The sequence below is a fragment of the Nannospalax galili genome, unplaced genomic scaffold (assembly GCF_000622305.1).
Source record: "Nannospalax galili isolate Female #2095 unplaced genomic scaffold, S.galili_v1.0 scaffold246, whole genome shotgun sequence".
In the NCBI taxonomy this organism is placed as follows: domain Eukaryota; kingdom Metazoa; phylum Chordata; class Mammalia; order Rodentia; family Spalacidae; genus Nannospalax; species Nannospalax galili.
Genome location: NW_008356327.1, coordinates 1,367,894 through 1,380,947, shown reverse-complemented (window position 1 = coordinate 1,380,947; position 13,054 = coordinate 1,367,894). Strand labels below are relative to the sequence as shown.

At 37.5% G+C, this 13,054-nt stretch overlaps 1 protein-coding gene across 6 annotated transcripts in view; it reads left to right on the top strand.

Annotated features, from left to right (window-relative positions):
- Positions 1 to 13,054, top strand: part of Pibf1 (progesterone immunomodulatory binding factor 1) — a 217,340-nt gene that overhangs the window by 125,409 nt on the left and 78,877 nt on the right. For all 6 annotated transcript variants that reach the window (XM_029556898.1, XM_029556899.1, XM_029556896.1 and 3 more), the window contains exons 12-13: positions 1,397 to 1,547; positions 9,043 to 9,133. In XM_029556898.1, the coding sequence (XP_029412758.1) occupies positions 1,397 to 1,547; positions 9,043 to 9,133 (242 nt within the window). The remainder of the gene's footprint in view (positions 1 to 1,396; positions 1,548 to 9,042; positions 9,134 to 13,054) is intronic.

The following is a 13,054-nucleotide window of genomic DNA, read 5'->3' as shown; positions in this document are numbered from 1 at the left end:
TGGAGAGTTTCTTTTCTGGTCCTGTCTGTTTGGTGTTCTGTATGTTTCTTGTATTTGTATGGGCATGTCTTTCTTTAAGTTCGGGAAATTTTCTTCCACGATTCTGTTGAAGATCTGGTCCATGCCATTGTCTTGGGATTCTTCTCCTTCTTGTATGCCTATGATTCGCAAGTTTGGTCTTTTTATGGTATCACTCAATTCCTGCATATTCCATTCTTGTGATTTCTTAAATTTTTCATAATCTTTGCTTGAGTGGTCCAGTTCGTCCACTTTATCTTCCAATCTTGAAGAAGACAAAAAAGAATGCCTCAGAAGAGTTTTATTATAGAGAATTCAGCATACTAAGCCTCATAATTATATTTTTTGTGGTTGTAACAGTATTTTTCAACACTTACTATGTTGTAGACACTGCGAAGCATTCAAAACTTAATGTCTCATTTAAATCCTTCCAACACTATCTTAAGATAGGCCTAGAAGGAGTCAGTAAATGCCTAATATCATAGCTTGCAAGTGTAAAAGCCCTATTAGAAGCCAAATCTTGATCAAATTATATTCTCCACCATAATGTTCCTTTACCTCTAAGGAAAAGGCATATTTACTTATGCTGTGTTAGGAAGTGTATGGTAACACTCCATAATTCAGTAAGTAATAGTAAGTCAACTTTCTAGACAACTGGAAATTAAGCATTAGGACATTCCTTTGTCACTGAAAACATCTTTTTTTAGCTAATTATTCTTTCCATCCTACTGATTCCTTCAGTGAGTTACCATTGAAAATTTTGAGATGTTTTAGCTATTACACAAAATAATTCCAATTTCTATGCCTTTTAAATCTCTTTTTTTACACTTAAAAAAAATCTTTTAGCCCCTCTCCCCTAAAAAAATAAAGAGCCTTTAAAATTCTTCTTTACAAAGGCATTCCCTGAACACTTCACATTTACCTTGGTTTTTGCTGCTTTGGATTTATGACTGTTAAATCCATGGAAAGGGGAGGTTGAATTCATTCTCATGGAAAACTGAGCTCATCACATCACTGATATACACAATTGTGTAAGCTGTGGTTGCCGGATAAATGACTGCCAGGTGATTTGACATTGTTGCCTTTGTTGGAACTCTAAGAAGCAAATGCTAATCTTACTCTTCTATTTCTGTTTTCAGTTCATTTTTATTCAACTTATATAACTGAAAAAGGACTTCATAATTTCAGTTAGAAACAACTGAACTTTTACCTTAGGGACAAATTTATTTTCTCATTAGTTCTCTCCATTAAACTTTTTCTTAATAGTTGAATAATTTAAGAGAAAAGGCTTAAGTATATCTGTGTCATGTTTTTATCTTAGCTGTGAACCTATTCTTCATTCTGTGAGCCTTTTTTCATTCTTTTCTTCCACTATTAGGTGCTAACTAAAGAATTTTATAGTCTCCAATCCTCTTCTGAAAAACGCATTACTGAACTTGAAGCACAGAACTCTGAGCATCAAGCAAGACTAGACATTTATGAGAAACTGGAAAAAGAGCTTGATGAAATAATAATGCAAACAGCAGAAAGTAAGTTCCCCACCCCACCCTGCACTTGTACTCATGTGTAGTCCTTTTTCTGCCTGCAGAACAGCCTGGCATCCCTTCTAAAATGACTTTAATATGTATCTCTTTATAATTGATGTGGGGACTGGAGAGATGGCTTAGCAGTTAAGAGAACTGGCTGCTCTTGCAGAAGACCTAGGTTCAAGTTCCAGCACCCACATGGCAGCTAACAGTTGTCTGTAACTCCAGTTCTAGGGGAATCTGATGCTCTCTTCTGACCTCTGTGAGGATTGCATGACACAGGTACACTTAAATACATGCAGGTAATATGCTCATACACATAAAACAATAATAAATAAAATATTTTAAAATATAACAGGTGACCAACTTAAAGACTATTCTCTATTTTTCAATATTAGTTGACATAAATTTTCAATAATGGGAATCAAAAAAGAAGTAGGTTAGATATGACAGATTTTATATATAATTCACTCATTGAACAAGCGTTAAACTTTTGTGTTTGACAGCATTGGGGATATGGAGTTCATGCAAAAATTCTTACCTCAAGAATGGGCATGTAGCTCAGTGGTAGAGTGCTTGTCTAGTGTGTATATAAGGTCCTAGAGTCAGTCCCTAGCACAGCAGAAAAACCAAAACAACAATAGTAACAAAAAGTGTCGATGCTGGGCATTGTAACACCTTCCTATAATCTAAGCACTTAGGAAGCTAAGGCAGAAAGATCTCAAGTTCCAGGCTAGCCTGGGCTACATAGTGTGACCCTCTCTCAATATCACTGTAAAAATTATCTTGCTGGAGGAGTTCCTAGTCTAGTCTACTATAGTGAGAGACAAGCATGCTAGCAAATAAATTGAAATAGACACTGGAAGCAAGGGATGTGTAGGACTTTTGTCAGTACAGAGGTTATGAGTTAAACAAACCTTGGAGATGAGAAATAAGAGAGGAGATGATGCTTGAATGAACTTTTAAATTCATTGAGTGTACTAGATTATATGTAGTCTCTGATGTTTAGTTTCCATTTGTTTGTTTGCCTCCTCCCTGCCACATCATGCTGTCTTAATGCTTCTTCCTGTTTTGTTGTTGTTGTTGTTTTGTTTTGTTTTTGAGAGATGGTCTCATATAGTCCAAGCTGGCCTCAGGCTTGCTTTGTAACCAAGGATGACCTTGAACTCCTGTTTCTTCTCTTCCACCACCCCAGGTGTTGGGATTATGGCATGTACCACCATGCCTGCTTTGTCTGGTGCTGATAGTGAACCTGGGGATTTATGCATTCCATTTAAGCACTCTACCAAATGAGCTACATTCCTAGCCCTTGTCTCCTTTTTGTTTTGTATTGTATTTTAATTTTAAAGCCGTGTCTCAAAGCCCATACTGGCCTAGAACTTGCTGTGTAGCCTTGGATGATATGGCCTAAAACTTGCCATGTAGCCTAAGCCTATCCTGAACTCTTGATCCTCTTATCTCAGCCTCCTAAGAGCTGGAGATATAAGCATGGGCCACCATGTTCAGCTCTTTTCTAATTTAAGGGATGTTTTAAACTAACATTTACCTATTTACTGTGACATTTGCTGTAGTACCTTATTTGTGTTCAAAATTCAGAAATAATTGATGTTCTTATAAAAGTGACAATGAACTTCATTTGAATTGTACTTAAATCTAGGAAAGGTTCTAAGTTTCTGGGATACATTTTCACGTAAAGAAAATTTTTAATTCATTCCTGCCATTGTCTTCTTTTCCATTTTCATGATCAATGTCTGATAGTTTCAGTAAATTCCCAATTTGTCTTTAGTTTCTTCACTGGAGTTCATCTTTGTTAGACACAGATTTGGTCATATCATGTGCCTGCTTTAATGCCTCTCTTTGTCTCTGAAACAACACAGTACTGGAAATGGCCTGAACACTTATAATCCCAGTACTTAGCACTTTTAGGCAAGAGGACCTCAAGTTTAAGGCCAGTCTGGACTATATAGCTACTATTTTTTTTTTTTTTTTTTTTTTTTTTTTTTTTTTGGTCTTTTTGAAGCATGGTCTTCCTGTAAGCCCCAGCTGTCCTGGACTCACTATGTAGACCAGGCTGGCCTTGAACTCACAGAGATCCACCTGCCTCTGCCTCCCAAGTGCTGGGACTACAGGCATGCACCATGCCCTTTATTTATTATTTTTATTTTATGTGTTTGCGTATATTGCCTGAGTGTAGGTAAGTGCACCCATGTTGTGCAATGCCCGCGGAGGACAGAAGAGGCTGTCAGATCCCCTGGAACTGGAGTTATGGACAGTTGTTAGCTGCCACGTGGGTGCTGGGATTCGAACCCGGGTCTTCTGCATGAGAGCCGGTGTTCTTAACCACTGAGCCATCTCTCCAGCCCTATATAGCTACTCTTTAAAAAAAAAAAAAATCATTAAGTCAAACATGTTCATATAAATTTTTTTAAAAATTTACTTTTAATTATGTGTATATATTGGGGGGAGCTATGTGCACTTGAGTACAGGTGCCCACCCACAGAAGCCGAAAGAGGGTATCAGATCCCCTGGAGCTGTAGCTATGGGTTCTGGGAACTGAACTCAGATTCTCGGCAAGAGCAGAGCAGTATAGGCTGTAAATCATGGAGCCATCTCTTCAGCCCTTGTATGAGTCTTTATGATGAGACACCTGCTTATCTTTCTAACTTCCATGTTTGGCTCTTCTCTTTCATGTCACATTGTTGCTTGAATACATACTCTTGTAATTATTTAACTTTGCATATGTCTTTTATCTAAACAAGTTAGTTACAGAAAGGAGCTACTCAGAAAACCCACAGCTAGCATAATTCAGTGGAATGAAATGCTGAATGTTTTCCCATTAAAGAAGTTAACAAGGCAAGGATTTCTGCTTTCATAACATGTTAAACAATATTTCAGCTAATTGATGAAATAAGACAGGAAGCAATAAATAATCATATGTAGGTCAGAGCTGGGATGTAAGTCAGTGGTAGAGTACTCGCACATTGTAGTTCAATCCCCACCATCATCAGGAAGCATACAGAGCCAAGTGCAGTGCTGCACACCTATAATCTCACTACTCAGGAGGCTGAATCAGGAGAATCCCAAGTTTTAGGTCAGCCTAGCCTATATATTATGGCAAGACCTGCCTCCAGAAAAGAAAAGGGAGGGAGGGAGGGAGATGTAAAGATCAGACAACTACTAAAACTAAATAAATTTAGGAATATATAAGGCTCACAGTAAGAAGTTAAATTAGAAACGCTCAACTGGAAAAAGAAATATAAAAACAATTTCATTACATTTCAATTTCATTCAGTAGTATCAAAAAAACCATGAAATACTTAGGAGTCAGCAACCACAAAAAGATAAAATACTGCTAAGAGGATAAAGAACTCCTCCCTTAGTGTCAAAAAAAAAGTATCATGAATTCTGTTAATTTAATTTGGTTTCATCCCAGTCACAATGCCAGCAAGCTATTTTGTATTTCCTGTCTTGGAAATTCAAGGAATCTAGAACAGCCAAAGTGAATTTGTAAAAAGGACAAAATTGGAAGAGTTATGCCACCTGACTTTCCTTTTAATATAGTTAAAGTGTTAGGCAAGCATATAGTAATGGCATAAAGACAGTCAAATACAGCAGTGAAGCAGATACAGAACTCAGAAGCAGATCCATGTGCGATGAATATTTGATTTTCAACAAAAGAAATAGAGCCATCAACTGGAAAAGGGAAAGTCTAGTTTAATAAACAGTGCCAAAAATTAGACATCTTTATACAAATGAACCTTAGCATACCAATGTTAACTTGAACTGAGACCTAAATATAATAGCTAAAAACATGTTAGCCAAAAATGAAAGTATCATTCAAACTTGGGATAACTTAAGATCTTTTAGAAAGGGCCTGAAAGTAATTGCCACAAAAGAAAAAGATAGGGCAGATATCATCAAAGTTATTCAAAAGACACAATTAATAAATGAGTACTCAAGCCACAGGCTCTAATAATCACTGTTTTATATCTGACATAGCAATGGTATCCAAAATAAGAAAATTCCTAGACAGTCTTCACAGCATGTAAATTTGACAAGGAACTGGTATCTATTGTGTTACTGTGATTAAAAAAAAAAAAAAAAACACTGGCTAAACCAACTTGGGCAGGAAAGGGTTTTATTTGGTCCTACAGTTCACAGCCCATGGTCAACGGAAGCCAAGACAGGAACTGGAGCACAGACCATGGAATTATGCCTCTTTCTGACTTAACTCCCCTCGCCCATGCTCAGCCTGCTTTCATATACAACACAGGGCCACCTGCCCGGGGGTGGCACTGCCCACAGTGGGTTGGGCCCCCTCATATCACTCAGCAATCAAGAAAATACCCCACAGAAGGCCAATCCAATGGAAGAAATTCCTCAGTTGAGGTTTCCTCCACCCAAGTGTGTCTAGTTGCCAACTCAAGCTGTATCTAGCACAATATCCAATTATAATAGACTGAAAAATGTCCATGTCCTAATCTCTGCATTCTGGATATTTTACCTTAGATGGCAAAAGAGACTTCCCAGTGTGACAAGATTACCTTGGATTATTTGGTTGGGCCCAGTGTAATCGCAAGAGCATTTGTAAGAGAAAAGGTGATGTTATGAAAGCAGTTCAGAGAGAGTCTAGGATGCTGCACTACTCACTTTGAAATGGAAGAAGGCACTGGACTGAGGCATAGAGGCAGTCTTTGGAAGTAGGAAAAAGGAAACTAAGATTCTCCCTTCAAGCTATCTGACAGAACCAGTCAACATTGTGACTTTAAACTCAGTGAGGGGACTGTGGATATAGCTCAATTGGTAGAGTGCTTGCCTTCCAAACATGAGGCCCAGGGTTCAGTCCCCAGCACTGGAATAAAAAAAGGAAAAAAATACCTTCTTCAGTGAAAGTAAGTTTCTGACTGATCTCTAAGAACTGCAGGATAGGACTGGAGAGATCGCTCAGTGGTTAGAACACTGGCTGTTCCTGCAGAGGACCCGAGTTCAGTTCCCAGCAACCACATGGCAGCTAACAACTGTCCTTAACTCCAGTTCCAGGGGATCTGCACCCTCTTCTGACCACCACGAGCATTGAACAACACAGGTGCATAGTATGTAAAACACTCATACACATAAATTTTCTTAAAAGAACTGTAGGATAATATGTTGTTTTAAGTGAAAAAAATCTGGCAATATATGTAATAGAAATAAGAATTTAATAATTGAATATATAAAGATTTCATGCAACCCCAAGGAAAAAAAAAGCCCCAAATAGCCCAGATTTAAAACATGTCTCAAAGACTAAAGCATAAAGCACCTGCCACCAAGCCTGATGACCTGAGTTTATCCCAAACTTTGGAATGAGAGCTGAGAACTAACCCTGAAAGTTGTCAGAGGACAGTTCTTATATTAATTGTACTTTCTTTACCCTTCCTAAAACTTTACTAATTTTCCTGTGTTCTTAACCTGTGGTAAGGTTAAAGTTTTATCTGCTCACTGAATCTTCTTGTCGGCCTTCATTCTTCCATTGTTCTCTGTGGAGAGCTCCCTCATGCTCATGCCTACTCAGTCATGTTAATAGTTTTGGTTCTTTACGATGTTGCTGTTGTAGAATATAGCAACTGGAGTGTTACCATAACCTGTTAGGAATTCTCTGTCATAAATCTAAGCCACCCTTTTCCTGATTACTGAAATTTTTCTTTAATTTTAGCACCAACTACAGAAACCCATAGGTTATAGCCCTTTCTTGTATTGATCCCTGAGTTTCTTATTTACCATAGAATAAAATTCAAACTCTTTAGCCTAGTAAGATTTTTGTTCCATTCACTATTAGAACTGAGCCTTTTTTTTCTAACACTTCCCAGGCTAAATCCAGCCATTATTTTTCACAATAACTCAAACCACATACTCATAAGATTATGCCTTTGCAAATATATAGTTCCCTCCTGGCCTTCTCTGAATGTCAGTTTTCCCCATGCTTACTAATGACTTCTAGCAGGGGAAATAGTGGCACTCAGATACAGTTGCTTTGTGCCCTGCTAGTTCTAAGACATGTTTTTAAATCTCTCTAGTAGCTCTTTTCATACTGTATAGTACACTGATTTTATAATCAAATCCCTAGAATAGTTAGTCCATGAATTTTTAACCCATTAAGTAGTAAACTCAGAGTTAGCATGTCTATCAACATCTAACTCATGTTAACTAAATTTTCCTCTTTGCTTTGATTAGAGTTATGTAAGAGACAAGAATCAGATGTGCATCTACTGATAGCTCTAGTTCTGGCAACATCAAGTCAGAGATCCTCTTGATTCTGTAGTTAAGGAATCATTGATAACAATATTGGTATTCACATACCATCTCTTGCATGTACCCTTCCCAACTAATAATTCTGCCTCTAAAAGTTTACCCTCATTTACTCTGAAAAACGTGAATAGAATTAAAGGAAAACAGTTATTAATGTTCTTAAATTCTTTACTACAAAAGTACTAATCAGAAATTTTGCACATTATACATTGATAACCATGCATGACCAAGCTTCACTTATATTGTAAAGTATTTGGCTTTATTTTAAATCTGAAGTACTTGTGAATGTAAGATATGCCTTTTAGCATTAAAATAATGGTTGCTGATAGATAACTCTAGATACATACTCCTATGTCCTTAACTACACTAAAAGTGTTTATGGCTTTTGCTGAAAAAAATTTCATCCTAATTAAAAGAGATCCTCTGACCGCTATACAAATACTGTGGAATGTATGCACTCATACATACATACATACACACACACACACACACACACACACACACACACAATTTTTATCCATTTAAGAAGCTAATCCAGGGGCTGGAAAGGCAGCTCAACAGTTACGAGCACCAGCTGCTCTTGCAGAGGACCCTGGTTTGATTCCCAGCACCCACGTGGCAGCTAACAACCATCCATAACTCACAGTTCATCAGGGAGCCTAAGGTAGGAACTCAGGGCAGGAACCTAGAGCACAGAGCTGAAGCACAGGCTGTGAAGGAGCATTGCTTACTGACTTGCTCCCAGCCTGTGCTCAGCCTCCTTATACAATACAGGACCATCTGCCCAGGAGTGGCACTGCCCACAGTGGGTTAGACCCTCCCACATTACTCAACAATCAATAAAATGCCCCACAGAGAAGGCCACAGGCCAGTCCAATGGAGGCAAGTCCCCAATTGAGGCTCCCTCTACCCAGGTGTGTCAAGTTGACAACTAAAGCTATTCAGCACAGCATTTTATGTTAAAGGCCTTTCAATGCCTGTATGATTATTCTCTGCAGTAAGAAAGCATAGTATATCATATGATGTAATCCCATGACATCTTTTAAAAGTAACTCAAGTGAGGATATACCTTAATGTACTTCAGCTCTCTCAGATATGCTTTAACGCTTTTGAATGTTCCTGAACTTCATAATTATTATAACCTTTCATTTTGACTTCGGCTAAGCTTTTGGGGGAGCAGTAATTTCACCTCACATATTTTAATATTTTTCAGTTGAAAATGAAGATGAGGCTGAAAGGATTCTTTATTCGTATGGCTATGGTGCTAATGTTCCCACAACAGCCAAAAGACGCCTAAAGCAAAGGTAAAACCAATATATAAATATTGTATCTACTCAAGCTAAATGTAGTTAGTGAATGCATTTTGATGTGATGAGTTGAATGATAAAGTTACTTTTATTATTTATATTCGTAAATGTGAAATTGTTCACAAAACGGCACAGTTATAACCATGCATTTCATGTATAAAGTGAATTTAATAATTAATAGAAGTGTATGTTAGAACTTTCATAGAATTAGATTCGCTGATTTTTTTTAAGCCATTTTCACTTTAATATCAGATAAGCACAAATGCTTTGTAGCAGTAATTTTCAGGTTAGAACTTATGCCCTTTTCTGTCTTTATCCTTTGTTTTTCATTTACCTTCCTGCGTTCCTTGAGGCATACTTGAGAGAGAGTGATGTAGGGGTAGCATATATATCGCAATTAAAACTATACAGGGTATTTTGGTTACTTGTTGCTGTGACAAAATACCTGAAAAAAGAAACTAAAGGAACGTAGGGATTTTTTGGTTCACAATTCAAGGGTATAGTCCATCATGGCAAAGATGGCAGCCACAGTGTGAAGAGGCTGGTCACACTGCATCTGCAGTCAGGAAGCAGACAGCAACAAATACTGCTGGTCATCTTTCATTTTTATATTCATTTTGGAACCCCTGATTGTGAAATGGAACCATTCATATTTAGGGTGTGTCTTCTCACCTCAATTAATCTAGTCTAGATACCCCCTTTCAGATCTGATGAGCCTTGTCAGGTGAGTCTAGATCCTCTGAAGTTAGCAGTCAGTATACACTGCTACATAAGGTTAGCAAGGTATAGTGGTGCACATCTGTACCCCCATCACTCAGGCAGGAGAATCAAGTTTGAATTCTGCCTGAGCTATATAATGATTTCTAAGCCAGCCTGGTCTACAAAGAATAAAAAGAAAATGGAAAGAAAAGGAGGATTAAGGGGAGGGAATAGAAAGGGGATGAGAAGGAAAGAGAAAAGGAAAAGACAAAGGAAAGCATGTAAGGCTAAGGCTCTGTGACGACCAAGAAAACTGTTTAGAAGATGCACTAGTTATCTGGTGAGGTACTGCTTAGGAGAAATTTTCTGGTACACTAACAGAAAATTGCACCCATATTGATCTGCTTTCTAGTTACTGAAGTATTTTGCTTACTCTTCTCCCTAAATTTATCTTGTTTTGCAAAAACATCTCACTGCTCCATTTCCTGTTCCATCAAGTCTAAATGTTTCTGCCAGACTTGCAAGCCCCTCTGTAATGTGACCCCCACATCGGCATTCTTTGTCTCTCTTCCCAAAATGGCAAGAGTATGTCTCTACTTACAAATATTTTTCTCTTTGTTACAATAAAACATTTCACTTATTACCCCCTCGTTTCCCATGTAATTTCCCCAGCTAGATGGAAGTTCAAGTTTGGCAATTCTCTCTTGTTCTCTTTTTCCCTAGCTCAGTGAATACCTAGTAAAATTTTTTCTTGATCTGGATAGTCAAGGATCCAAAACTGTTGTTTTATGTGGATTAATGTAAATATTCAGAGACATGCAAAGTAAGAAAACCCATCTTATGATACTTTTGTAGAAGTTTCCAGTAATTTTTAAAAGATTTTTAACTTATTAGTGCTGGGAGTGCTAAGCGCATCCCTTTAATCCCAAGACTTGGGAGGCAGAGGCAAGTGGATCTCTGTGAGTTCAAGGCCAACCTGAGGTACATAGTGAGTTCCAGGCCATCCAGGGCTACAGGGAGACCTTGTCTCAAAAAGACCAAAAAAAGTTAAAAAAAGTTAAAAAATATATATATTATATATATATATATATTTGTTGTTTTGTTTTGTTTTTAGTCCATTGTTGCCTACTAGAGAATAAACATGTAGCTTTATGACTTCTCTATCAGCAGAAAAATGCTTGATAAAATACTCAAAATTAAAATCTAAAGGAAAAATTCCATTCTCATTTTAACGTCTGAATCTGTACAAGAATCCTTGTTACAAAAAAAAAAGAAAAGAATTTTTCTGTTGTTAGCTTTCATTCTGTGAGTTCCTTTGAAATTAAAAGTAATTGTTGCTGGTACACCGTATTTTTTAAAGAAGTTCCAAAAAGCAGAAGTTGGTATTTTGATGCCTAAAGATTTAAAGAACCACAAGTGATTCATATTCCAAATGATCTTAACTGTCCAAATATTTCTGAAGATTCTATCACTGAGCTATCTGTGTGCCTTGAACAAGTGCCTAATGGGTATGCTATTAATATCCCTGCCAGCTGGTGCCAGGCATTCTTCTTATGGTGAGCCACAGGGTTATTTTGAGGAAGTGCTTCTCAGGTCATCTAAACTGAGGGAAGAGAGTGTAAGTCTAGACATACTAGGAGGACGTGTACACATCCCTACACCCATTCATACAGCAACTTTTATGAAGTACCTTCTGTATGCACAATTGGAACAGTGGCACATAAGATCCCACTTTGGGTATCTCATGCATTACTGAAGTTTGCAAAATCATGTGGTTTGTCAAGGGCTGTTTGTAAAGAAGGCAATTGCTTTATGCCCTCTTTAATTTTTGTATGAGAAAAGCCATAGAGGTTTCAAGAGAATCTGTACTTACTACTCTTTCACATTTGAAACTAAGGCAATGCAAATTTAAGGTAACATAAACTAAAATAGTAAATAGAGTGCTTGCATAATGAAGTTTTCATTATATGTCCACTTACACATTTATTAAAATCAAAGAAGCTAAATTCCCTTCATGTTAAATTTGATTTAAATTTTCATGTATTCAACAGCCAAAATGCTTCCTCCTCAGATACATTTTTTAAAATTTGATTTGTGTGTGTGTGTGTGCGTGTGTGTGTGTATCACACAGAACATCCCAAACCATCTTATTCCATTATATACCCACTTCCCAGATGGCACCCTCCCGAAAAATAATCAACATATGTTCTCCCTCATGTGTGGATCCTAGAACCAGACTCTGATAATAAGATGATGCTATACAGCAGTCCCTTCTGCATGAAATAACTACCATCATCACGACTTTCACTGAGCCTGATCGCTAAGCAACATCACAATTGGGCTTGTTGAACGTTGTGCTCATTCATTAAAGAAGGGTCAAGCAGGGTCATTGGACCCTCACTGCATTGTCCAGCCACTCTTCCCAGCCAACTGTATGTAATTTGATCCTAATCACACATGGACTCCTGGATTTGGAGAGGGCTAAAGTATACAATCTGGGGAAGGCTAGGAAAAGGAGGCATTACCCATGCTGGGTAAAGTCTTTCCAGTGTGCATACCCTCAGGCCATACATACACCTCAGCAACCCCTCAGTTATCTTGGTAAGTAAGCTCAGTAAATTCATTGGTTCCATACATAGGAGATCAAGAAATATATGTCTAGGTAAGGTTTATCTGAGAACAACTGGTCTTTACCCAAGATTTAGCTACATGACACACAGTAATTAAAAATACCATATTTTTTGTATGCCAACCTTAAAAATTATATTTTAAGGTTTAAAAATCAGTCTGGATGTGGTGGCACATGCCTTTAGTCCCAGCACTCAGAAGGTAGAGGCCAGCCTGGTCTACATAGGGAGTTCCAGCCCAGCTGGGGCTACAGGGAGATCCTGTCTCAAAACAAAAAGTTTAAAAATCATTTTCAATAGCTACCTAAACCTGTCATTTTTAGGATTTCTGTTTTTGAATATCATGTTGCCATTAATAACTGGGAAAGCCAATGAGAGATTTAATAATTGCCTCTTGTTACCAAAGGAATATTATAAAAATAAATTGAGAAAACAGATGTGAAGATTAGTACACAGTGTTTGACATAGAGTGTATGTTCAATAAATGCTAATTGATTGTATCAGGTAACATGTTCTTGAAGTAGATTACATAGTTAGTAAAGCTAGTGTTCCAATACCCTTCCCTAGGCACCATTTGAAATAACTCTATTCA